At 36.0% G+C, this 27529-nt stretch overlaps 3 protein-coding genes across 5 annotated transcripts; 1 reads left to right on the forward strand and 2 right to left on the reverse strand.

The window, feature by feature from the left end:
- Positions 1 to 2442: 2442 nt before the first annotated feature.
- LOC103968051 (stigma-specific STIG1-like protein 1) lies at positions 2443 to 3063 on the reverse strand. The gene has a single exon (XM_009381380.2). It carries the CDS (start codon positions 2935 to 2937, stop codon positions 2443 to 2445), a length of 495 nt encoding a protein of 164 aa, XP_009379655.2. The 5' UTR covers positions 2938 to 3063.
- A 4040-nt stretch (positions 3064 to 7103) lies between these two features.
- LOC103951391 (VPS35 endosomal protein-sorting factor-like) lies at positions 7104 to 18350 on the forward strand. Of its 2 annotated transcripts, XM_048573340.1 has the most exons (23): positions 7106 to 7314; positions 7820 to 8041; positions 8637 to 8667; positions 8793 to 8977; positions 9608 to 9767; positions 10175 to 10271; positions 10722 to 10891; positions 11290 to 11450; positions 11900 to 12088; positions 12296 to 12382; positions 12547 to 12627; positions 13745 to 13888; positions 14058 to 14140; positions 14557 to 14692; positions 14798 to 14881; positions 15108 to 15266; positions 15346 to 15433; positions 16463 to 16540; positions 16761 to 16827; positions 16939 to 17038; positions 17315 to 17431; positions 17517 to 17573; positions 18043 to 18350. In XM_048573340.1, exons 1-23 carry the CDS (start codon positions 7204 to 7206, stop codon positions 18178 to 18180), a joined length of 2745 nt encoding a protein of 914 aa, XP_048429297.1. In that variant the 5' UTR covers positions 7106 to 7203; the 3' UTR covers positions 18181 to 18350. The 2 variants fall into 2 exon arrangements, 1 of the variants encoding a protein (XP_048429297.1); XR_007254111.1 differs by lacking the exons at positions 17517 to 17573; positions 18043 to 18350 and having other exon boundaries at positions 7104 to 7314; positions 16756 to 16827; positions 17315 to 17357.
- Positions 18351 to 19394: 1044 nt separating this feature from the next.
- Positions 19395 to 27240, reverse strand: LOC103951390 (tRNAse Z TRZ4, mitochondrial). Of its 2 annotated transcripts, XM_048573339.1 has the most exons (14): positions 27027 to 27240; positions 24763 to 24812; positions 24289 to 24653; positions 23805 to 23894; positions 23581 to 23625; positions 23403 to 23457; positions 23144 to 23187; positions 22525 to 23022; positions 22148 to 22413; positions 21910 to 22057; positions 21701 to 21751; positions 20708 to 21111; positions 19937 to 20615; positions 19395 to 19799 (listed from the first exon to the last, which is right to left on the reverse strand). In XM_048573339.1, exons 3-14 carry the CDS (start codon positions 24436 to 24438, stop codon positions 19482 to 19484), a joined length of 2748 nt encoding a protein of 915 aa, XP_048429296.1. In that variant the 5' UTR covers positions 24439 to 24653; positions 24763 to 24812; positions 27027 to 27240; the 3' UTR covers positions 19395 to 19481. The 2 variants fall into 2 exon arrangements, with proteins under 2 accessions (XP_048429296.1, XP_009361024.2); XM_009362749.3 differs by having other exon boundaries at positions 24289 to 24812.
- Between the last annotated feature and the right edge of the window lie 289 nt (positions 27241 to 27529).

Here is a 27529-nt window from a genome sequence, read left to right on the forward strand (position 1 = left end):
ATCACCAAGGTCAATTGAAGTTGACTCTATTGTATCGTGCATAACTGTTTAGCACAATGAAGGTGCACCTTCGTTGCGCAATGTTGGAAAAAAAGCGGTAAAACCCTTGGTTTGGTGCAAGAAAATTTCACGATGGACCACCTGCGTCACACAAATAGTCTTTGCACAATGGTGAACGAAAACATCGCGCAAAGGCTATTTGCACGACGTGGTTGGTCTGTCGCACAATTTTCTAGCACCAAACCAAGGGTTTTACCACTTTTTTCCCAACATTGTGTACAACTTCGTTGAACTAAACCATTTTGTGCGACGGAATGCTTCATTGCTCAAAGTCTCGTGGTGCAAAAAGGTTTTGCATGACGGAATGCGTCGTCACACAAAATGTCCTGGTGTGACGCTTAATTGTCAATGTTGCGTAAAATGTCCTTGCGGAACGTAATTTGCTCCATCGCACAAGTTTTCATTGCTCAAATGTGTTTTTGTACTAGTGTTTTCTGTGTTTGGCCAATGCAACTATGTATAGTCAATATTTATTATATTTGATTTCGTTTTTTTCTTGCATGTTTAATTCAAATTCATAAAATTGTATGCAATTTCAAGCGCAAAGCACAGGAGATTAATTTTGAATTACTATTTTTCATTGGAAATTTTAGTTGTGTTGGATACATGTTCTTAACGGCAACAGCAATGGCCTAACACTAGAATCCTCCAAAGATTTTTCGTGTTTGTATGTGTCATGTTATTCAGTTATTGTGTGTGTCTTTTGCTGAATTAGTTTTCAACATAATGCTAGGATATTAAACAACCCTCAATTGGCTAGGTGTATATCCCGGTGTAATACAAAAAATAAAACAACTTTTCTTGTAGGAGAAAAAGATATAATTACACCACCTTGCTCGTGATTTTGAAGTTTTGTCGGATAAATTTCTCTAAAGTTTGGAAACTCAAAAATGAATTTCAGTCCTAAATTTCAGAATTCTCACATATATCTCTTTCAGTTTTCTAAAATTTCAAATCTTAGAAATTTAGCAAAGTTGTCAAATCAACCCATTGGGTTATTCATAGGCACCCCTTAAGACTATTTTAATTTGATATCATCATATTATAAAGGTGAGATTGATAGTAATGATGATGGTGTGAAGTGAAACCAAATTACCCATTAACAACCCAATCGAAGCACCATTCTGGGAGGAAGAGATCGGAAACCACGTGCCTTATAAGCGACTTTTCTGGGAAAATGTTATGGTCGTTTGCTTCAATGAGGGTACATACGTATTTTATGTGAATACCAAGTGATATTAAAGCTGTATCTTGCTTGTTTTGTTTGCTTATCAAGTTATCACTTGACAAACAATGGCCTGATAAAGATTAGCGCATGAATAGAGGGAGACTTTTGACTGGGCGCCACTTTTTATTGCTTCTGATCTGAATTAATGCATCTTTGTATATGCTGCTTATGCTGATGTTTTTCCATAAATATCTATAAAACAAATTATTATTTCAAAGATAATAGAGTCTTTACTACTCCAAAGTTTGGTTAAGTAAGTTGGCAGTTATGAAAATTGGATGTAATTTTGATAAAAACTTAAATTTTGCGATTGAGGAAGTATAAGTATTTTGGGATTGATAGGATTGAAAAGATTTTCTCTCCCTTCTTATTAGTTGAATTTTTTTTTTTTTTTAGTCAAATATAAGCTAGGTTATGACAATAAGAAATAAGCATAGAACCTCAAAAACTAATAGAAAACTAGGGAGATTTAAATGAAAGGTGCCTTGTCATTTAATACTTGTAAGTGAGAGGTTTTAAGTTTAATTCTCGCCAAAAATGAAGTTGAACCAGACTCATTGTAAGGTTTAGCCAACTCTCCCAATTCCTTAGTTTATATCCTATCGTTTGTTTAAAAAAAAAAAAAAATGAAAGATGTCTCAGTTTTATGACATTGGTTAGGGATGTGGGCGGGGTAAATTACTTTTGAAATTATATACATAAACACTAAAATTAAATCACATATTAGCTGACAATATGTTGTATAGAAAGGAAATAACAAAACCACATGCATGGACACCATAGGGATTCCATATTATAACAATCCATATGATATTCAAGTAGCAAACTTTACAGTTGTCTCCATATGTGGACTGTAATTAGCAATACATCTCTAAAAACAAAAAATATGTAAATATATAATATAAAAATTATTGATTTAAAGTCTGAGCTCGTAAAATAAGTTCTTAAATAAAGTTATGACATCGATTATTACATTCAGAAAAAGCACTCGAGGACAGTATAATTGATAAGAAAAGAAAACTATATATATACGTGTATATAATTAATTGAGAACCACCAATTTGGTTTTTATTTATTTATTTATTTTTATTGTGGTTTTTATTGCATAATCAAATCAAATTACGAACCTCAGGAGTATTAACGAATCACCTTAATCACGCATAATTGCAAAGACCATATACACAGTACTGCCCAAACTTGCAGGGACTGTTGCACTGGCCACAATGCCTCTTGTCATAATTCGTGTTCACGCACTCTCCTCTACAGCACGATTCAGTGTACTTGCACTTCTTCTTGCATGCACCACAGTTGTTCTTGTCCTCGGACAAGTCCAGGCACTTGTTGTTGCAACACGTCGAGTTCTTATATCCCGGCGGCGTGTAGGCACATACCTCATTGTCTTTGTGGCAATGGTCAGCTGCTCTAGGGTTTCTGTCAACCAGATCATTTTCAGCTAGGAAACGACTCACCCTCTTGGAAGGTAGTAGCAAGGTGTTTTCATCGACCTCCGGTTGCTGTTTCCACGAGTCGGTGAAAGGGGTTTTTCCTTCTTGCTCTTCTTCTCCATAACCGACCCTTTTCACGGTCATGAGAGTGATAGACAAAGCCATGGTTGTTGCTATGACCAATATTATCTTGATGACCTCCATGGCTTTGTCTCTTTCTTTTTGTTTGTGTGTTTTTTGGGTTGGGGGGGGGGGGGTGGAATTGTAGTTTCTGAGTTGTGTTTGATTTGATGGTGGGTTGGAAGACTTAGGGCTTATAGTACCTAGCCAGGGAGGGGTTGACGCGGGAAAGGTGGAAAAAGCTTGTGGTTATGCCATCCAAAGAGTGTGGTCGAATTCTAGGCTCTAGGGCATAGTATATTAGTATTACTTCTTAAAAACTTAAATGATTTGGGCACTCAAACCATCCACATTCCAACCGCACTCTTCATCTTGAAGGACCACGTTGCATGCAAAATTAAATGCATGCATTAGGCAATGTACTTACGTATTTTGTATTTGATCGTACTTAATATTAATGTGATAGATGATCAGTGTTTTATTCAGAATTGAACTGTAACCAGTGAATCTATATATATGCCGCATAACAAAAGTTTTTCGTTCAAGTTAGTGCGGTTCAAGGTTATTATGGGACCATAAAATATTTTGATCATGGAAACACGCCACGCATACAACTTATCAGATATGTACTTAGCCCTTGATGAAATATCCAGAAAGTTAGTCAAACCCTGGCTAGTCCCCGGCCCAATTCATCGCAAACGGTCTAAGTCGATCGTCACACGACCTGCTCTTACCTTGATATATAATGAGTTTGCCTATCAGTCTCTTAACATGGTAAGATTCTCCGAAGCATATTTTAGGAATCTCATAAGAATATTCCTTCATCGATATGCAAACTAGGTAACACTCTGCTAACAAGTTTAACAAACCTGGATGCTAGAATTAACTCCTTAATCCTCTATACATAACCAAGATCAACCATTTTATTTCAGTAATCAAGAATCGCACAACTCATTACTTCTTACACTCTTTTTAACTTAGCCATCAGAAACTAGTCTTAGTTTGCTGCTTTTCATGTGTGTAAATTTCGTCAATTCAACTTGCTCCCGCAGATGATGTCGGTCTATGCTCTAGCATTTCTTTTTCACTTATATCTCTAGTTGTGATCACACTGCGAATGCCACACCCCCATGAAAGTCAAAGGGCGGCTATGAAAATTCACTAATGTGCGGCCACAAGTGAGCCGACATGAAGAAATTTAGGCATGCTGTGAGGGGAAGCAAAGGAGATAGGCCATTAATGAAATGTTATAACACAACGAAGCAATAGAGGTCGTCTAAGTGTTATGCTGTGACGTGTCCTTTCGAACTATAACTTTAGCTCTAAGAACGTCTGCGTACATGTACAGCTTATTATTATTAATTATTAATCAAAAAATTAAACATGTGTTAATGCAAATGCAATTATTCAAGTTAATTAGCTCTCAAGGCTTAATATTTCTACCCGCGTTTATTGTGTAATACGTCATTATAATGCAGAGGCGTACCAAATCAATGACCACCAAATACGTCTTATGGTTTGCCATAATTTTTTTCATATACTGTATTGTTTGCCTGTTTTAAAATCTTGTGTTGTAATTGTTGTCAACGAGTTCATCGTGGTTGTTTGAGTTATTCATGAATCTATTCTGGTTTACAAGGAAGAATTGTGTAATATTTCTAGCTAGTAGCTGGATGGCTTGCTGGCAAAGCGATCGGCTGAGAAAGAGGAGAGTAACTTGAATGGAATATGTTCACCGTTATGTATCATCATGATTCAATACTGTAATGTCATATGATAGAGACTTATATATGATATTTTGTTATTGGACTGAGATGTCATAATGACAATAAATTTGTTGCATGCATATGTAAGTCATTTTCGAGGAATAGACAAGCTCCAACTAATACCATTTTCTAACACTACAAAACTAACCTAGGGAGCTACTTGTTTAGTGCAATCAAATTCTTTAATATCTTCAAGTCTCAAAATTGTTATGTGTTCGATGTCTTTTAATTTTCCCATCTCTGTAATTGTAGGTTTTTGTCATGTTAAAATATGTTTTTGTCTTGCCACAAAAAATAAAATATGTTTTGTCTTGAGCAGTTATACATATATTCATAGAAAACCAACTATTCAAATGGGTGGCTTAAGAAAATAGACAGTTCAGATCATTGTATGCAGTATAAGAAGTAGAGTCGAGAAGGTGGAACAAAAAGATCCAAATAAGAAGGTTCTTAGCACTCCCCTCAATATTGACAATATTTATGTTTTTAAATTATTAGTTTCAATAAGAAGTTTAGTCCAAACAACAAAACTAAAAAGCTTTCTTTTTATATACAATGATATATTTACATTAAGGGTGTGAGAAATAAATTGGTATCAAACTCATCATTTACGAAATTTGAACCTAAAACCTTTCACTGACAAATAAAGAAGAATATCACTATATCATAATACTAATTAACAATTAAAAAGCTTTCTTTGATTAACCAAGTGACCTGAGTTTCTTTGATTAACCAAGTGACCTGAGCATTGCATATTGTCATACTTCCTCGATTCTTTTTCTGATCAAAGGAGAAATTTGAACTTCGTACTTTTCTTTTTATTTTCTTACTTTTACTCTCATCTCTTTATATTTCTCGCTATCTTCCCTTACAATTACAACACCCAACCCTATCTTTTTCACCCTCTAACCCCAGCTTCTTGCTGGCAAAAACATAAACAAAAAGAAAAAGACTTCATAAATGTTGCAGATGATCTGTATATATCTCTATATAACATGTATGCATATATGTGGTTATCTATTAACTTAGAGTGGAAATTAGGCCGTGTTCGAGTTTTCTACTAATATCAATAATAGAATAACATCAATAATATAATATTTCAAAAATTATATTAACGTATTGTATTTCTCACACAAATTTCGGTTGAACTATAGCCATCTTATGGTCATGGTTACTTGCATTGTCTTTTTCGATCAACATATGCATACATACACACACACACACACACACATATATATATATATATATATATATAGCATAAAATAATTATCTATATATATGTGCATCTCAGTTCTGTAGAAGAGGAATATTCAGAGTCAATTCGTTTTGCACATTGCACCACTTAATCTTGTTAAGTTAATTCCAACGATTTGAAGGTCAAGATCCATCTCCTTTTAGACAGGGATGATATAATACACCTAAAATCTTGATTAATCGCCTCATAATTCACAAATATATATATATATATATATATATATATTATCATCATCATCTGTGACTGTGAGAGGAACAAATCCCATCTACTTGTGCTACATTGTTGGTTAATCAATCAGTTTATGAATCTGCTTTAGGAAAATATGTTTCTTGAATTTCAACAAATTAATTAAACTGTTGTGGAAGCAAAATCCAAAACCATACGAATCACGCACACACGTATTTATTGCATTATTCAGCATGAATTACACATTCGAATTCTATGTACCTATGTGATGCTGCATCACATTAAAAAAGATCAAGAAAACAGTATTATATACCTTTTTCTAAATACGATATCAACAAATATATAAAACGATTTTTACACAATATACTAATCTAATCGTGTTTACCTTTTGTAAGGGATGTGGTTTTTACACACCATTTTTAGTTTCTCAAACAATCCTCTTTATTTTTAGTCATTAGATAGAATCAATCAAACGAAAAAGAATGACAAGATTAAGTAGGGGTGAGTAAGAAGTTAAAAATAATAATGTGTATTTATCATTTTACTTTTGTCATAATAAGGAAGAAGGTCAACAATATCTTTCTATTAACTATAATTTTAGTCTGAAGAATAACTACAGGGCCTAGTCCAACTACTACCTCGTCTAATTATATACACTAAGAGAGGAGGGTGGATTTAGCCTCATAATGCGCTAGCAACAATAATATGATTTAAATTCGTTTTTGGTAAGAATCAAAACTAAAACCTCGCACTTACAAGTGCACAAACATTTCTTAAGAAACAGTTGTTAGTGTCACTAGAGTTCAACTAATTTAATCATTTTTAGTGTCACTAGACTTCAACTGATTTATAAAAATGTCACCCCTCTCTTTTTGTGTTTATGTTTAAAAAAAATTGTTAAATATTTTATACTAGGAAAAGTTATGAGGCCCTTTTCATAACATTTTTTTAATAAAAAAAATCCTACTATTTCACTGGACCAAGTCGTATGATGGAGGAACTAAACGACATGACGTTCTTCTCTTGTTACGGCCATTTTCCTGAGAAAACGACTTCTGGGAAAAAACGGCCAAACGGCCGTCGCAAGATACCATCTTCCTCCAAAGACAAGGAAGCGGCCTACTGTGCTGTCGATGCTTGAGCATGGAGTTCAGACCTCGCAACTACATCGCCGAAAAAGGAGCCCACGCGCTTCCTCGCGTACTCGCCGACAGCCACCCTTTCTCCGCTCCATCTTCTCCATCTCAGCTCCAGGTCCAAATCACACCCATCTCACTCTCGATTTTTTGTAATTTAATTGCCCTTGACTCTGCGCATCTGTTTGGTTGCAAGGATAGAGTAGGACATTCAAATCACCAATATTTCTTGATCAGGATACTAATCCGGTGTGCTAAATTTGAGCTATCGTATGCTATAATTCCATGTCGAATTATAGTTAATCAGAGTACTAATATGGTTAGAAGCCTATAATTACAATAAATGGAGCAAAATTTTAAGTTAAATACAGTAATTGTGTTGGAATATTTGACGAATGCCAAATGGAAGGACAAACATTTGGTGGCTAGGAAAGGAGTGGATCTCTTTGCTTCGTTGTAGTTCGCTTGTTCGTTTGGTACCTTGTAACGAAAACATGTGGGATTAAAGAGGAAACAAATAGCATCAGATTAAGAAACTCGAATGCTAATGGTGTATGTATTGGCTGTTTGGTGTTTTGATCATGAAAATTTTGGAATTTACAAAGTTCAGCATCTTAATATAGGTTGAGGTCGTGGATGAAGGGAATGAGGAGTACTTTGACCCCCTCAGAAGGTCAGATAACAATGCCGAAGCTTCTAGAGAGGATTTGGTGGAAATTGAAACCAGTTCTACTGCAGGACTCTCTGGTGAAGCTTCTATTCAAAATCCGTCTAAAGAATGGTCCTTTTTTAAGAGATCCCTGATGCAGAGGTTTCCAGTCTCCAAAACAGTTTTGACTTATTCAGTAAGCATTTCACGCTTCTTGATTTTATTAGTTCCCCATGCTGTTTTATATTCAAAAGTATGCAATCTTCCGCGGCTTCATTTCGTCTTAAGTAATTGTCAAGCTAGCGAGCATGTTCGGTCGTATCTTAGATGGTGGAGCCCATTTGTGACATCAGTTTCGTTTCTGTGTATTTTGTAATGGCATAGAGTTCGATGTCTGGGTTCCTAGAAGAATTCTTTTTCAATTGTTGCTAGCTATTTTTCAAAAACACAACCATTAAGCATCTTAGCTGGTGGGGCTTGTGTTCTAACCTCACTTTCACATTCTGTATATTTTCTATATTGAAATAGAGTTTGAATTTTGCATTTCCTGGATGAATGTTACTCCAATTATTGTTGGCTAGTTTCGAAACCATTAAGTATGATATGGGTATTCAGAATGTTCTTATCATATATCGGTTTCTATAACCGTTTTCCTTTCTTAGGTTTTCAAGGGGAAATTTTGGTTTTCCCTACCTTCTATTCTCATTCAGCTATTTACTTCCTTAAGTTTCTCACTGAAAGCTGTAACCTATCTTCTAACTTTTTATTTTCCTTTTTCTTTTTACTTACAGATGTCCGACATGATAGGGAAAGGCAGGAAAAGTATGTCAGCCTCCTTTGTTCCTATAATTTTTTGGAACAAGTATTCTTTTCGCAAGTATTTTTGTTGCTCAACTAGAGCAGCTATGATAATCACTTTGATTTGTTTTACTGATATGAATTTACAGCACATGAGAAATCTTTGACAAGTATGCATTTGGAGGAATTGGAAGATCCAGAAAAATTTGCAGAAGAGGGGGGCAAGGTCATCACGGGCCAGGAATATGTTTCTCGGTTGCATGAGCTTAAAGCTGAATTAACTCATGCATGGCATGCCGATGATCGTGTTACATCCCTGAAATTATCAATAAAAGTAAATTTTAATTGATAATTCAGTTTACCCAATTAATCTTACCTTGAGAGAATTTGTCATAGAAGAAAACATTAAGCAGCTGAGCTTTTAAATAGTTAGCTATGTGTGTTGATAGCCAGAACACTTCCATTTATTTTTGGTAGCCTGATATCGTATGTGCTGATAGCCTGAAGAATTTGTGGTAGAAGAAAAGATTAAGTAGTTAAGATTAAATAGCCTGAAGATTTCCATTTATTTGGCATACAACACTAGGTTTTTGTTGTGCCCTCATATGTAAGAAATCATTTTTGTTTTATAGTTTTGAAAGGTCATTGGATTACCAGTTCGTGTTAATTATTATTTTCTCTGAGAATTAAGCCATTCAGAGGTTAAATGAGCTATGCATGCTTATAACTTAGCTTGAAGATTTCCATTCATATACACAATATAACTAGTTTTTTCTTTTCCACTTTTTTTAAGAATCTGGGTTGTCTTTTCTCTCCCTAAAAATACAAAATTAGTTTGATTGGCCCTTAGATCATATTACGAGTTGCTGCAACTTCATATCAGTGGGAGAAATAGGTTTGGGAGTGTATGTAATGCTGGTCTGTGTGGATGCGATTAAATTTTAAAAGCAATTTCTTTTTACAGGTTGCTAGGCTTTTGATGGATACATCTGTTTTACAATGTTATCCTACACTCTTTGCTATTGCTACGGATATTTTGGATATTCTTGGGGATATGGTATGGGAGCGAATCAAGTTGAAAGCTGAATTTACCGAAGATGGTACCAGAATCTTCTCCTTACCAGGTATCACTGACATTTCTCCCTCGGCATCATTTGTTTTTTTTACTAAGCAATACTCTTTAAGTTATTCGTAGAATATGTCTATGTATCACATACTTGATATATGGTCTGTAAAGATCAGTTTATGCATTTTGACATGGTTGAAAGTGAAACTTAACTTCCTTGGTCATTTTGCAAAAAGCAGAGCTATCTGGTTGTCAGTTGTTAGATACTTGTAACTTTAGGAAAGCCTGAGAAGGAAACAATTTATTACTAATGCCGTTGGGAACTTGCAAATATATCTGCAATTCTTCATTACGTAGTGTTTTTAATTTAATGAACTTCAATAAGTTTGGAATGGTTGTGTCATTTTTAATGTATCAGTTTTTTTATTTTTTATTTTTTATGAAATTTGAATGGATTTATGGCAGAGAACTTTTCAGCAAGTGACATCTGCTTTGATGCCAAAGAAACTTGCAACAACTGGTTCTGCAAAATTGGTGCGGTCCGAGAACTTCTTCCACGCATGTAAGTTCTTGCTCATTATGTTTATGATCCTTTGTTCATTCTTCATCATCATCATCTTCTTCTTCTCCTTCTTCCTCCATGTCACTTTCTCCTAAAAAGTTGATGTAGCACTAAGTAGCCTTACTTTTTGTCTAATGATGATGTAATCTTTCATTGTTTTAATAAAATAATTGATGATGTATTAAAGAAATAGAGGAAAGTAAAAGGAGGACTAGACTTTCTTCTGGAGAAGACACAAGATGAGAAAGAAAAGTTTTGACCGATATTTACAGCTTAAAGCATTAGACCTTGAAAATAAAAACAAGAAATGACGTTCAAACAGTGCATTATAAGTTCTTCATGCATGTGCTTTCTACATGCAATAATTTTCTATTGCTTCTTCCCTCTTTCCCATCCCCTTTCTTCAAATATGGCATATTCTCTGGCTGTTAATTCGATATTGAATTTCAGTTATTTGGAGCTGGCATTGTTGCCTTGTTGGCGTTTCTTAGTTGATCAACCTCTCAACAGTCTCCGTCGCTTGTTAATGATGACAAGAGGGTTAGGAGATCCATTGGCTTCGGCCTATTGCCGTCTGTATATGGCTCATTGCATGAGGAAGTTGCCTTCACATGATACAGGTATACATTTTCTGTACTAATAATAAGTGATGGATTTGATTCAAATTTGATGATAAGTAATTGCCAGAATACATGCTCATCTCACAAGACATGTGGCCTCTTATATGCTTATTCTCATTTATTCCAATCATCACTATAATGAAATTGCAAGTAGGATGACATGTCTTGAAGTGAAAATCTAATGTATAGTAAAGTGCAGAGATTATGGTGGAATGTAAACTGTGTCAATATTGAGTTCGACATAGTTCCTTTTAAAACAAAGATATATTTAGGTGTTGGCTGTTTCTCAAATCATTTATCCTTATTGGATTGAGCTTGTAGCAATAGTGATTAAGAGTGCTAGTAATAGCCTTATATATAAATATTTTACAGTCTCATGTTTGATGACTATGTTACAGGATGTCTGCTCACCTGTGTGAATGACTTGAAAATTGTGTCGATGAGGGTCATGTCAGCACAGGAAACCTCTCATGGAGCTGAAAACAGAAGATTGGTTGTTAGTCTGATGGAACCAACCATTGAGTATATCATGAAATGCATATTTAGGGATGCGTCTGAGGTATATATTGTAATTTCTTGTAGCAATCATAATTGTCTTCGGCACTGTGTATCGACATTTTAAATTCCATTGCCCTGGATATATCTAGTTGTGAAAATATGGGAAGCAACCTTATGTATTGATAGAGCATATTGCTGTTTTATTTAACGAGCATTTGATATTTTGTTATGAATTTTATAGTAATTATAAAGCAGAACATAGATATTATTCCATTTGAACTATGTTGGATTTTGTTGGGAGTCACCTATTCATTGTGGACACTCCAAATCCTTCATTTCATTTCTAATAGTCGTAGAGAATGCTGTTGAATCTTTCAAAACATGAATAGCTGGATAGAGATGAATAGGTAGTTGAATCTATCACATCATGAATAGCTGGTGTGACATGAATTCGTAGACTTTATACTATGATGATGTAACAATACTTTTAATCTGTTCAAAACTTGAAAGAAACAAGTAGGTGATGTACTCGTTGAGCTTGGAGTTGGGTTGAATCAAAAGGAGTTGCTTGGAAGGTTCCCATGTGTCTCGATCGTTCTTCATCATCTACTCAAGCAACTTCCATCTGAAGTAGTTAGCTCAAGGGCAGTGGAGATCCTTCAGCTTATTGAGTGCAGCAGGGATGATTCCCTTGATCAGGTATTGTTCATAAGAAAGTGGTCAAGTCATAAGCTTTGTTATGTACAGAACATGAAATTTTGTTATCAGCTTCATTCATTGATGTGACTGCCTCCTTAGGATGTGGTGGGTTAACCTCAATGTTAGTTTCAAATTTATCGATGAGAAAGTCTTCAGTGCACAACTCTTAAATCTCTTCTCTCTTGGTTTGGTTTTTGGTTGGGAAAGTGCTTGAATTACAGGTTACTTGGATTTAGGCTGTGTGAAAAATCTCAAATGGACACTGTCAATGCTGTAGTGGACAAAATCATTGAGGTATTTAGAGAGATCTGTTTAGCTGCTTAACTTTAACATTTCATTGGTGTTTACTTCTTCTTCTTCTTCCCTTTTCTTTTATTTTTCATTTCAAAGTGCTTCATTTCTAAAGAATCCTATTGAGATTTCTCATTTAAACCTAATTTATGGTTTTTATGAATCAGGTTATTATTGAATATGATGGACTTGATGACTACTTGAAGGTTGTGGATGCTTTTGTGGATATTGTTCTACAAAATCATATGGTGCGTCTTAGCATATTTGCATATTTATTAAATGAAAAGAAAGTTCCTGTTTGTGACATCATTCCAGTTGACTGACTTTCATCCAAAACCTCTAACAAAAAATAATGGAAACTCCCCATAAAAACAATTAGCAACTCTTATAAATAACATTCTTTCAACCTTAAGTTTCATAACAAGTGAATCACTTGTTTTGGTGATTACAACTGACAAAACAAGTGACATGCCTGGTAAATGATTTTGTTGCTGTATTATTTTTGTTGATTGTTGATTGTTTCCATTGAAGTTGATATGACTTTCCTGTGCTGGAGAATCACTTATCCTAAATGTTTAAACTTTTAGGAAGTAAGCTTATGAACATGTTAGGTTTAAAACCTATTAAGATCCATACCTATGTGTGGGCGTGCCCAACATGTGAGCTTTCCATGTTAAACATGAATATACAAGAAGAGACATCAAGATTTGAGTAAAGGCCTTGGACAGTTGAGATCCGATACCTAGCTGGAGAATTGTCCTAAAAGCTTAAATTGCAAGGAAGTGGATAAACAATGTATATCAACTTAAAATGTACTAACTTGCATCACTTTAGGACTTGTGCAGGTGAAGTAAAACTGAAACTAACACTTTGTTATATCATATTGTCCTAGTACCCGTGCAATGCCTTGCACAATTTAAACAATAATGCCGAATGTAGTTTGTACCTCACTTGAATAGTAACGGACTTTCTCCTTGTTGACTATGAAGATTAAAGTAGGAGAGCATGTGATGAAGAGTTTCTGTTTCATCTGTATGTATTAAAGCGTATTAGATAAGACAAATGCTGCTTGCTACTTGGACACTTACGGTTAAACAGTATCGAGGAGTCGCCCCACATTTAGTTATACTCTGTTGCCATTTAATGGGAAAGATGGCGTACCTTAGCTGAGTTAAATTGAAATGTCTCCAGTCTGTTTTTGTGGGACTTCTCTTCAATGTTATTTTATAAGATATTTCTTGTAACTATAATACCTGCTGTTTATTAACTTCATGTTCAGTGATGCATGCGAACTTGTGTATATACACATTAGTATCTTCATGCCGGTTCAGTTTTCTTCCTCTGACTTTTTTGATTTTTTGCCAGGATGACCATCTAAGCTCCATTTTAGAAGGCATTTCAAAACGAGCATGCACTAAAGGTTTTGCTGATGATGACCTGGCAACCTTGCAGTCCATTTTGGTGAAGCTTCTTTCATATTGCAAGGACATAGAAGACATATTTTCCATGGTATGCTTCTCCTTGTACTTGTGCAACAAGCCCTTTTTTTTCCTGTTTGTACTGCAGTGTTAGTTTTAACATAATGGTCTCTAGGTTTTATTTTTACGGTTGCGTTGTTTAAAACCATAACATCTTATTTCACTACTATGGGCAGTTACCTGTGTTTGTTATTTTGTAGAATCATTTTCTCAAGATCTTGGATCTGATGTATGGAAATTCGCGAAGCATCGTCAATATCCATATCCTTGATATGGGGATAAGGTGCCATTTTAGTTAATCTATATTCAGTATCTACTTCATCAAGTTAGTGCCTCACTTCGGTGTTATTGTTCCTTTTGAAAGACAAATATACTCTCAATTTCAGAACTTTTTGAAACCAGTCAAATTAGAGTACGGCCTTCCTGATGGTGAACGTTTTCAGCTGCCTTCATGCTATTTCATAATATTTATGTAGAAATGTTTTGATGAATTTGGAAACATGGAAGCTGGATACATGTCTCGGAATACTGGTCTAGAAACCCAAAGCGTCGTATTCTAAAATATGAATGCTAAGATCTTCCTAGGTTCCTTACAGTGTCTGTCTTGTGATTCCTCTCTTCTTACTAATATATCAATGGTGTGTGAATCGCTCCTTCAATTTCCTTGGGTAATTTAACATTTGCTTATTCATTTGGCAGGAAGGGTTGTATACGTGATCCAAGAACTATACAGTTTCTTCTTGAAATTTCTCAGGCTCTGCATCACGACGAAAATTTTGTGAATCTAAAAGATGATAACCAACCAGGACGTTTGATTTCTCAGTTTGTATCTCTGGTAAAATTAATATTTATCTACATATTAAAATGTTGGGACTGTTTATGGTGGCAAACTGGCAATCCTTCTGGCTATCTGACCTTTATTGCTGCTCTGCATTGTCAGGTTGATTATGGAGCAGAGATTGAGAGTCAGTTGGCATTCTTAGTTGAATGTCGTGGAACTTTTGGTAGCATACGCGGGCTTAAGGTTAAATCTCGATGACTCCAATTTCTTTTAATCATACTGATAATTTGTTCTATGCAATTGCATTGAACTTTCTAATGATAACTTTTGCTTAAAAGATGCAATGATTGGACTCTCTTTAAAACAACGTGGATTGTTTTCCAGAAGAGAATTCCCATAGTAGCAAATATTGTACTTCCATTTATAACTATATATTCCTTGCATACTTAAAACTTAAATTCACTTTCAGGAAACTCTCATTCACTCCAGTAATTGTTTAGCGATTAAGGCTTTGAAAGATGAGAAACATCTCAGTTTTGTCAAATCCTGCATAGCATTTTCTGAAGTCACTTTACCTTCTATTGCAAGCCAGATTAGGCAGTTAAATCTTTATCTTGAGACCGCAGAGGTAATGTTCTGTTTTAGTGTGGTCGTGTTGCACATCAATTAACCATATATTTTTACTCATTCCTGTATAAATAGTTCAGGTCGCTCTACTGGGTGGCTTAGTTTCTCATTCGGATGGATTGATTGATTCCGCGATCAACTCTTTGCCAAGTTTAGACATAATGGATGGTTAGTTCATGCCTCTCTCTCAGAGTGAAATCATCATATGACTAAGTATTAGCATCATGCCATCATCCTAGATGTTTTTTTTTTTTTTTTATATATTATGAGTGAAATTTGATTTGATTTTCTTTCATAATAATGGAATTTTCTTTTCTTTTCTTTACTTTTCTCTTTAAATGGGACTTGATATAGGAACAAAATTTATGTAATATTCATCAATTAAAAAGAAAGGTTCGCAAGCCTTATATAGAATTCTAGTAGGGACTTACATGAACCCTAGACATTAAGCGACTCTTGGCTCCGCAATAAGGCACATATAACAGCAGCTAGTATTGATTGGATGTGTGCAAACCAATTATGCAAGACTCCAAGTATGCCCCAACATCATCCAGCGTATTTTAAATTGGGGCTTCAGCCTTATACCTTCTTACCATGCTTTTGATAAACTTTTAAAGGGTTGCTGCCAGTTAGCTCCTCCATCAACCACACATTCAGTCATGATTTCACGTAATCAAGGGTCTAGAGTGATATGCTAGAAAATAAAAAACAATATATAACTTTATTAAACTTTCGTTATTAATTGGCAATACAAACTTTTAGATTTACCCGTTTTCTCCAAAATTGAATTATAGTTTGGTAACAGAGCATCGCACCATTTTGGTTCCTACATACCCAACCTTCTCTCATCCAACCATACTAGTTTATCATTCTATTCTACAGCCATCATGTGCATGATCATTCTATTGTACCTATATTATACATACATATACTAGTTGTATTATTGGCATGACATCGATGTGCGATGCCCTCCAATGCCATTGATGGCATTGACTCTCACAATTGACAGCCCACATGGCATGCAGTATTCCATAATTGAAAGTCTCGTTGTGTGTATGTACTGTAGCTAATTTCGTTATAAAATTTAAGCTGCTCATAGTAGTATCTATAGATTTTGTTTTATGTAACATCTACGTAGCAAAGGAAACTTATTCCGTAGCAAATCAAAACACAAATGAACAAAGATTTCTTGTGTAGGCTCCAGACTACCAATTGATACTGATGCGGTACTCTCCTCAGTTCAAAAGTTATTCAGCTTCTTGGTTATGGTTCCAGGTTGTTACACTCTTTTCTTTTTCTTTTTGGTTCCTTTCCATCTTGTTGTAGTTTGTAGATCAGTAAACTATTGCATCTGTGTTTTTATTTTTCTTGGCCACTTTCTGAACATTATCCATTTGCTTTTTTGAGTTTCCCGAGTTATCCCCTCCCCAGTCAAATTATATTAAGAAAAAAAAGATTACCTATATTTTGTTTGACTTGTCTTTTCCAAGAAAAGGTAATCCTGAAGATGGAGTTACGTACTTTCCGAAGAACTTGGTGTTGCTACTTAACTCTCAGTCATGGTGAGTCTTCAATGACAACCTTAATATTGAGAACCTTGCATCAATTTATTTTTGAGTAATTCATAGATTTTTGTGTACTTCTCGTTTTGATGTTGTAAGATATTGTTATAGGATGACACCAAGAATGAGGGTGAAAGTTTTTTGTGCAATTATTTCTCTGTTAGCAGCACTTTCTCAACGAAATCTCCCTTATCATGCAGATAGTGGAAAGGTACACAGTTTGATTCTTTGTAGAAATTTGTAGTTCTCAAAAGTTTTCAATTGTCGAAGTTCTAAAAATTCATACATAAAATATTCAGAAATGGGCAGATATGCCTTGAATAAATGTGGGTGGGGGGAAGGGAGGGATGAAGGGAATGGTGCGTCGGCATACACTATCTTGTGCAGCGGTACTTTTTATATTGTTCTTGTATTTCATGTGAGATCCTGTCATCTTCTGCCTGCTAATATTCAGTTTTTATTTTTCTGGACGAAAAAATGTCATCAGCTTCTAGGAAATGACGTATTGTTCTTTGGTGATTCATCATATTTACATGAGCTTGCGTCATTTTGCGAGTTTGTTCTTCAGAACCTGGTTGATGCCATTCAACAAGAACCTTCCAAGGTAACAATAACTTTCAATGTGGGCTTCCCTTTTCCCCTTCCATATTGGTGATGCTGATATAAGGATGTGATTGATTAAAACTCAGGCTGCTCGCGGGAGCATGGCGCTTGAAGCTTGCAACTGCATTGCATCATCTTTGATTGTAAGTTCCTTGCCATCTGCTGAACTGACTGTATCGAACGCTCTACCATAATATGATCCCCTTTATAATACAGCTATTCAGGTGACAAGGCACATTAAACGCCTCATAACTGTATGAATATATGTGCAATGAAATGGTACTAGCGAGTGGAGTTGATGTTGTCATTTCCACTCCGAGTATGATCTGAGTATTACTGCTCATAGCCTAAAACTTAATTAAGATAACCAGCTGCTAAAAGCTATTGCTCAAAAGCTCCATGTCTTCTTGGAGACGATCTTTGTGGAATGCATCCTGCACATGATGATGCCGGGAGAGAGCATGGCTAACGCGATGCTGCTTAAGCAATGTTTATAAAATGACCTCCCCGTCCTTGATCACGGAACTAACTTTGATGTCTGCATATTTTGTTTTTTGGACAATATTTTCTCCACATATTATCTTAATTGCTTTTGTCTGCTCTGTTTGGCAGCTAAGTCAGGAAATATCATCAATTTGCTCGAATCTGATAGAGACCGGCAAGTCGTGTATGAGCACAAACAACAGATATCTGCAATCGACAATTAAATTTATGGATCACTTGCAAGATTCATCTGTTGCTTTGTGGTAAAATATTAACGTCTTCAGTTCGTTGCATCATCTTTTTGCGTTTTTCCTCTCCCTGTACATGTACAAACTTACAGCCAAAAGCCTGTACAATTGTAACATATGCTAACAGACACAAGCCAAAAGCATTTATCTTCGATTACGAATGTGGTTGCTCGTCTGGTTGCAGTTTGATTTTCGAATTCCGTATCTGTTGTAAATTTCTTGGTTCTTCATTGATAGAAATGCAGTTCAAACAATTCAATCAGCTTGGTAAAAGTTACACTAGTACTATTTTGGATTGTTGATAACAAAAGGAAACAAGGGTTGGGATTATTAGTCTATGTGATGATAGGATAGTTGGAAGATAGCTCCTATGATAAAAAATAAAAAATAAAAATTAGGATTAAACCTCTATGGTGAAATCTATTAGGATTTATGCTCAAAATTAAAAACTTGATCAACTCTTCGTTAATTATTAACGTCTAGGCTGGGCCACACATATTAGGCTAAAACATTTATAACGAGGGGTGTCTTGCTTCGTAAGTCAACTTACATTAGAAATACGGTAGGTTAAAAGATTAGTGTGAAAACCATTGAAATTAAATTAGTCATGCCACATGATTAAACACTAACTATAAATTCAAAGCTAAGTTCAACTTTCTAAACCAAACCTATCACCTCATGAATTAAAGGCTCGGTTGCTCATAATACTACTAAAACTTTATAAAAAAATAGCCATATAATTTTTCAAAAATCCATGCAATATCGTCTAGTTATCGAAGAAAATTTTAGAAACTATGTTGAGCGAAAAAAATAGGTGCAAATAGGAGCACTGCCGCACGAGATATACCAAAACCTCTTCCATGTTTCTTTCAGAGAAGAAAAATGAAAATTAATTAGTTTTAGACGGATATAGCACTGCCGTTGAACTTTTTGAACGCCAAAAAAATATCACTATACTTTAGCACTAGATAGGGGACAAAGAGAAACTTAACTGCAAGTAAAAGATGATACTGCAATATTCTACTAATCTCATCTACTAATTAACCTGTTAGGGATGTATAATAATAAACTGCTAACTTTAACTACTAATTATAGCCTAATGGGGACTATGCTATCAATCAGTGGCCCAGCTGTGTGTGTGTAGCTGCTGGTGCTGGTTCATTTTTTGCCGGAATCTTGTAGTGCAGGATTTAGGGTTAAGTCCACTACCTAAAGAGGTGAAAATCCTAAATATGCACAACCACTTTTGCTTCTGAATTCATAACACATTAAGTATTGAAAGAATAAGGAAATTACAAGAGAAAATGACGTACTTTCTTATCAAGAAGCCACACTTGCAGCCTCTATCAACTCATCTTCCTCATCAACAATCATCTCATCTCTAAAAAGCAGTTTCAAGTATGGAAGTACCTTTGGGGCCACAGGCAAATCAGCAATGTTAATACTCATCATGTCAAATCCAATGCATGTCTTATGCATGTGTGTATCATCAAGTACTGGGATTTTAGGATATCGCTGGCTGAAGTGAGTGAGGATGATACGATAAACTCCAGCAGAGTTCCCAACTTCTATGGCTTCCTTTGTTGTGCTATGGTTTCTTGCTACAGCCTCGTCCACCATGCCATCCTCAAAAGTTGCCTGCAAGAGTCAGAAGTGAAATTGATCAACTGCAATCCTCCTCCTTTTCAGTTCCACATTTTTTTGCTAATTGCACAAGTCTATTAATTACTCGGACAAAAAAAAAAAAAAAAAAAACACAATACGTCTTAACTTGCCTCATGAATTAGAACTGTTGCACCACGAGATGCGTCTATAAGTTCCGGACAGGGCCTAGTGTCACCTGAGTATACAACCTTCCAACCTGGAATCATTTTTCCAACACTATTCAATCTCTCTGAAGCTTGCAAGACAACACCAAATGCCTGCGGACAGTGGATGACAGGAAAACTAATCAAGGCTTCCAAACCAGTTTCATTGAGCACTTTTTGCAAGCTCTTTACAATTGGAACTACGCTGTTGTCAATAGGACTACCCGGCCTCTTCCAATAGCTCTGCATACGGGATCCTTTAGCAAATAGAGTGGAATCAACTCTCTCCGCTAATTGCCTCTCTGTATTTTTAATGCTCATGTCCTCAAAACGGGTTGGACTTGCTGGAGAAGAGTAGTCCCTATTGAGTTCAGTAACACCCTCAAAAGCAAGTAAAGACGCTTCTGTGGTGTGCTTACAATCAAGGAACTGCATATCTAAATCTTCGAGTCTCTGGTATGCATCCAAAAAGAACTTAAGCTTTCTCGGTCCAACAACAAGTAATGGCTCATGAGGCACCCCCTTCAACAAATCACGTCGTAGAGTAAGTATTCTTGCCAACCCGGTATGGTGATCAGCATGAATATGAGAAATCCATATACAGCTAAGACCTCTCACAGCATTATCAGCACCTTCTACACCATATCTGTTGTTGATGAACATAACACGTAATATCTTAAAGTGGGGAATGGATTTCAGTACTAGTAAATGTATTTCAAAATTTTCAAATGGTGTTACCTTCTTTTCAGCTGTCCCAGTGTTCCTTCACCGCAATCTAAAAGTAAACCTCCTTTGGAGAATAGATTGATATGGATAGAAGTGACATTGCGATACTTAGATGGCTGAGATGATCCAGTCCCTAAAAGAACTATCTCCAAGTCATCTCTCCTTATATTTTCCAAACAACTAGGAAGCGTATTCTCATTATACCATGGCTCTTCAACCAAAACTTCATTGTCTTTAGCTAAACTTATCTCTCCGTTTATTTCTGCAGACTGGTGCCAGAACCGACTAACACAATGGGCAGCGTCTACAACCTCTGGAATCTCTGAAATTAACTCATCAATGATGTCTGAGGAAGCCACTTGACTTGGAATAACGGACTTATCTAATCCAAGACGAGCAAATGGACGCAAAGTGAACTGTTCAACACACATGAAAATCACCATTATTAACATTTGTACATCAGTAAAGTGATTGCAGAACTTGCAATGCTCCAAAGAAAAAAAAAAAAAAAAAAAAAAAAAAGCAGTCATGCTAATGAGAACACACGTTCAGACATGCAGTAGAAACATAACCCTTCACTGCTGGACACCTTTATTAGCAGCTTGGAAAAGGAAAGAAAAATGAAAGGAGATATGATGCAATTAAAACAAGAGCTCTGTTAAACTATCAGAAGCAAATCACTATCCCCAGGTACCAAATTGCTTTCTGGACTGTTGGTTGTACAAGCAGCCAGTCATAATCCTTCTAAAACTTCTATAGTATTTATCAGATTAATCATATAAGCTTCTCCCATTTATATTAGAAACTTTAAAAAATAATAAATAAAAAGAATAACACTGAATCAAGGACAGAAGAAAAATTCTATTTCGAATGGAAATTTATGCAATAAAGCTTTGTGTTAAAGAAGAAAAACATTGTATCGATTAGGAAAGAAAGCAGGCACATAGGATCTAAGCCACAAAAGCCTACTTACTAGATGCATCCAAGTAAATCAACCATTTATACCTTGAGGAGGTTTTCAGCGGAAATGCTTTCACAAGACTTTGAAACAGAACCCTGGTAAAACAAAACCAAATCACCAACAGCATCAGCCCCAAATTTTAAAAGCATAACTATTAATGCCTAAAAGTATAAACATACGATCATGGTCCTGGAAAACTTCCAGACATTCTAATAAACCTAATTTATGCAAAAGAAATGATATTACAACAAACCTCACTTGAAGCAGTGGATTCTGGTGCCAAACAATCAAGGTTCTGAAGAGACCAAAAACCTGGAGCTGGAAAGAACTGTGGACATAGATAGTTAAGTCGAGCTGCAATTCTTGCACTCGCTCTTAGGATTGGAATCTCCACATTCTTCCTGGAAACAGACAGAGAAGCAAAGAGGGCTTTTCACTAACAAACAACAAGGAGCTCCTAATTAATCTTCTGCATGGGAAAAGCTACTTACCTTTCATTCCCAGCCATGATATGTTGGGCTAAACCAAATCTCTTCATCCAGCTCTGGTAGTTCGGACTGCTAATTAGAGATGCAGGACCCAAATGAATGACACAAGTCACGCCCTTAGCATTCTCAGGCGGGCCCGAGAAATCCACATAATAGCGACTGAGACATTTTATGGATACCAGCTCCTCCAAATGAGACTCCGTTGGGCAGTCTACAAGTAATACAATCGGACCAGGAATGGAGGGTTCCATTACATCACTTGGATGAACCTAAACAAATAAGGTCAATAAACTAATTTTAAATACACAATAAAGTTTTTGATGGAGTACATCATTGCCCAGAGCTATATATATCTCTATTTCATAGTTTTCGGAACCAACCGTGATATTTTGAAAATCTGAGTGCACAGAATTTCCAAGTTGCAGTTCCCGATATTTTGACCCAGGTTTAAGACCCAAAGCCTTAGCTTTTTCAGGGTCAAATTTCCCTTTAATCTCAGGTAATTCACAGATGTAAACGACAGACATGTCACCAGGCTTTGCATTAGGTCTACCGTTGCCATTTACTTTAAAGGGTTGTGAAGCATGATCCATCCTATCATCAAGAACCTTTTCTGTTGGATTCTGTGTACTGGTTACTTCATTTGGGAGCCGAGTCCCTTTTGAGAAATTTGGGAGTAGAAGAATGGCTGATATTTTGACAACCTCATCATCAACAAGAACAATCGGCTCTTTAAACTTAGTTTGATCATCCATAAAACCCCCCACAGAACCGAGAGTCGGCCCAAAGCTCCGAGTGTGAACCATGGCAGCATTTGGGATGAAACACCTCATGGCATCTACCAAATACTTGAGATCTGACGGACCCCATACATTGACCTTCAAAACAATTCAAAATATGATTTAAACTCATATTTGGAAGGGTGGATCTAAATGAAATAAGATTAAAGGTGGAGTACAGAAAAGAAGAAAATGGATAGGAAGTAAATCTGATACTCACAGACATTCCTTCTTCACCCATGCCAGCCAAAGTTAACAGCAAACCTGTGAGGTCAAGTAAAAAAATAAAAAATTGAGCAATTTAGGATCAGCAAGAACAACCTCTTTTGAATAATCAGTGCAGATACTGAAAGCACAATAATAATGCTTAAAAGCTTCATCATAGACTTACTAAACATGTTACTGGTGATAACAGAAAACAAAATAAACAATCTTTAATTGCAAGTGCAACATAATAGTTGATCTTTCAAGCAACAAACCTGGAAGTCCACCTGCAGTCTCTGAGCAGACACGAGAGAGAAAAATGTGATCAATCTGAAGAAGCATCAAGAACATCGATAAGGCATCTCAACAATAGGAAGGAACCTCATGAACGAGATGAAGAGCACTTCAAGTTCCAACAGCAGAAAATGGGTAAAGATTTCAGATATCATATACCTTTGACAACTTAATCTTATGTTCTGTGCAGAACCTTTGCAAACCCTGCAGTGAGAGTTATATAGTAAGAGACACTACTTTACTCCACAAAGGGTTTATCATTGATTTGTAATTACTATTTCATACAGATAGTGACAGAATCATCACCTTATTTAATATTACAAACTAACTAGATGTAAATGTATATAATTGAGTTCCTAATGCAACTATCACCTGACACTTACCTCTCCAGCATTAAATATAAATCTCTGTTTGTCAAAGAATAGCAACACTGAAGGAGAAGTATCATGAGTATCCATTCCAGTCCCTAGTATCTGCAATGAGTTTGCATGGGCAAATTATTAGACCATAAATAAGAAAAAGTCTTACTCGAAAATGAAAAGGAAATAAAAGAATTATAGGACCAAACACTTCTTTCTAGAATCAAGACACATACAAACTTTTTTGTTTTCAGGAACTCTTTATTCAGTACAAAAATCGGTAGAAATCCGATTAGTCCTATTCAACAAGCACAACTATTCCAAAAGAGCAACAAAATCAAAGAAATGAACTCAACTGAATAACCAATACTATGAATTGCAGTCTACTCAATCACACAATTGAAGATAACCCATAAATCAAGTCAACAAATTCAAACCAATACTGCTACGAATTTATTCAACAATTAACAAAACCCATAAATCCAAAACCTGATTAAATCAAAATTACCTGCACATAAGATAGGGTATTGATGGGATTAAGGGAGCGCACTTTCCGCTGAAGGTTCTTCTTCGGCCTATCATTCTTGTCGTTGCCCTCAGCTCTTCGCTTGTTGAACCCAGCAGTGTCAGCCTTCTTAGCCTCTGTGGCCTCCTCCATTGCTTCGTCTCTGCCTCCTCCACTCTCTCTGAGAGTGCTTGTGTTCCTGGCACGGAGGTTGGGAGGGTGGTTGTTGGGAAGGGGACGGTGTCGTTTTCGGTAGGAGGAGGCGAGGGCGGTGAAGAGAGAGCGGGGTTTATAGGGTTTAAGGGTGAGAGGAGAGAGGGAGGAGAGACGAGGGAAAGGGGAAAAGAAGAGGAGACGGAGGTTTGGGACTTGTGGAATAAGCATTTGCATTGCAACGACTCAATTGTTATTCATTTGGTCTCCATAAAATTTAATTGATCCACTTAACTAGAAACAGTTTTCGTACATAGATGATACCTTTTTAAGGTGTTCCTTCTCTTTATCAGCAGCTTTTTTCCTTGAACAATCTGGCAGCAAAATTCAGATATTGAAAATTAAAATCTTGTATTATTAATAATAAAAAGAAATAAAATGCTCTCTTAGTAAGGCTTACATATGTTTAAAATTCCAAATATGTCACATGCTATAAAAAAAAGGAGGATATAACAACAACAACAACAACAACAACAAAGCCTTTTCTCACAAAGTGGGGTTGGCTATATGAATCCTGAAACACCATTGCGCTCGGTTCTGTGTCACGTCTTCCGTTAGATCCAAGTACAAGTCTTTTCTTAGAGCCTCTTCCAAAGTCTTCCTAGGTCTTCCTCTACCCCTTCGGCCCTAAACTTCTGTCCCGTAATCGCATCTTCTAACCAGAACGTTAGTAGGCCTTCGTTTCACATGTCCAAACCACCGTAATCGATTTTCTCTCATCTTTCCTTCAATTTCGGCTAGTCCTACTTTGCCCACACATCCAACGAAACATTCTCATCTCCACTACACCCATTTTATGTACGTGTTGATGCTTCACCACGCAACAGTTCGTGCCATAAAGCATTGCCGGCCTTATTGCCGTCTTATAAAATTTTAAAATTTTCCATTGAGCTTTAGTGGCATACGACGGCCACACAACACGCCGGATGCACTCTTCCACTTCATCCATCCAGCTTGTATTCTATGGTTCAGGTCTCCATCCAACTCTCCATTCTTTGCAAGATAGATCATAGGTAGCAAAAGCAATCACTCAATTCACTCCATAAAATCAAATGCAACAAGGTTCTTCTTATATGCATCCCCTTTGTACCACAGAAATAAATAAAAAGCAAAATAAATCTGTATAAATTAAAACAAGAATATGCAAATGCCCTTGGCACCAAGCAAACAAAAAAAGAAACACAATTTAAAAGTCTTTGGCAGCAACAGCAAGCAAAACAAAAAAAATCTAGTATAGTAAGATTGAAGAACAATAAGTCTGGGAATTCTCCAGAATTACAAAGGGCTCAACATGAAGTCTTTTTAGGACACTACAAGTGTGTTTGTTGCATCGGACTATCTCGGACTAGACTAGCTTGAAGGACTAAGCTGAATTGGCTTTTAGACTAGACTAAACTGGACTGACTTAATGAAGGGTTTGGTGCAATGTCAAACTAAAAAATAGGATAATCAACAAACTATAATATTATATTATTTAATGCATTTCCAATAATATTTTATTATTAATTTTACAATTTTCTTTCTTTCTTTCCTAAAAAACTCTACCCCTCTCTCAAAATTTATTTCCTCTTCTCCCTCTTTAGCTCCATCCCATCTCTCCTTTTCTTTTTCTTTTTCCTGCAAAACCCAGATACTTCCCATCTTTCCTTTGAACTCTATAATCTATAGTCTATACAACCAATCAACCATCATCTCTATCAATTATTTGACGGACTCCATTGATTTTCTTTTTCCAGCGAGTTGGTCAAAGTGAGGATCGAAGAAGAAAGAAGCTTTGAGCATTATCTGAAACAGAGAAATGGGTTTTTAGAATGGGTAGAAGAAGAAAGCAAAGCCCAGGGATTTTCTGTTCGTCCCCAAAGCTAACCATCTAGGTTTTTTTTTTTTTTTTTTTTTTTGGGAAAAAGGAATAACAAGCACCGCCGACTGCTGGCCACGGTGACAACGCCACAGAAGAAGAAGGATGCCCAAGGAATGAATGTCGCTGTTTAGCAAGCAAAAGCTGGGGTCTGGATCTCAGTCTCAATTTCCTTTTTAGTCCCACTTAATACCAAGCGAAAGTATGGGACAAGATAGCGGGGTTTAGCGAAGTGGGGAGGGCCTCGTAGTCGAGGCGAATCCCATTTATTGTAGGCCAAGACCTTACCAAACATAGAATTATAACCCCAGTTAAGCCAGTTCCTCCTAAGGAGGTGTAACAAACGCACAAGTCTGGGAATTCTCTTGGAACCTCTGTTCAATGAATGGAAAAGCAAAAAAACAAAAAAAAATCCCCAATCTGACAATACCTAAATCATATATGAGGAAGAAACACATTAATCTCACATGAGCAGGGCAGCCAATCAATATTTAACAAACAGCAAGGAAGAAAAATCCCAAAGTTATGAAAATACTTAAATTAGAAAAATAAAAATTCCTATCTGGAAATAAAAACCAAAAATTTAAAACCCTAATCCTACATTCAGAGAAATTTTTAAAGCAAAAAAATATAAAAGGAAGTCAAAACTGAGGAAATATGGAGAAAATACCGAGGAGGATGAGAGAAGGAGATGCTGTGAGCCTGTGAGGTGTCGCGTAGGAGGGAGGGGGAGGATGAAGGCTTGTCGGCGGCTGAGGGCGGTTGCTGATGTGCCGACGTAGTGAGGGTGAGGGCAGCGTGAATCCTGCTAAGGTGTGAGGGTGAGAGCCGTGAGGCAGGTATCGATAGTTTAGTTTATGTTCTGTGAAAGTGAATTGTAATTGAGAAGGGGTTCAGGGTTTTGGAATAGGTGAAACCACATATTTCAACCAGTCATTAAATAACACGTATATACATATTACAATATATAAATAACTAAATTAATTACGTAAGCATAATGGCTTGATAGGGTTTGAATGAGGGGAATTAATTTTAAAATGCCATATCCAAATCCTAATCATTTATATCAATCATCTATAGGATTATATATATATATATATATATATTATAAACTTTCCTAATTTAAGTTTGATTGTGTAAATCCTAAATTATATTTAATTCTAGTTATTCTTT

Source organism: the organism of the source record quoted next, unplaced genomic scaffold (genome assembly GCF_019419815.1).
Source record: "Pyrus x bretschneideri cultivar Hongxiangsu unplaced genomic scaffold, Pyrus_bretschneideri_v1 Contig66, whole genome shotgun sequence".
Lineage (NCBI taxonomy): Eukaryota > Viridiplantae > Streptophyta > Magnoliopsida > Rosales > Rosaceae > Pyrus > Pyrus x bretschneideri.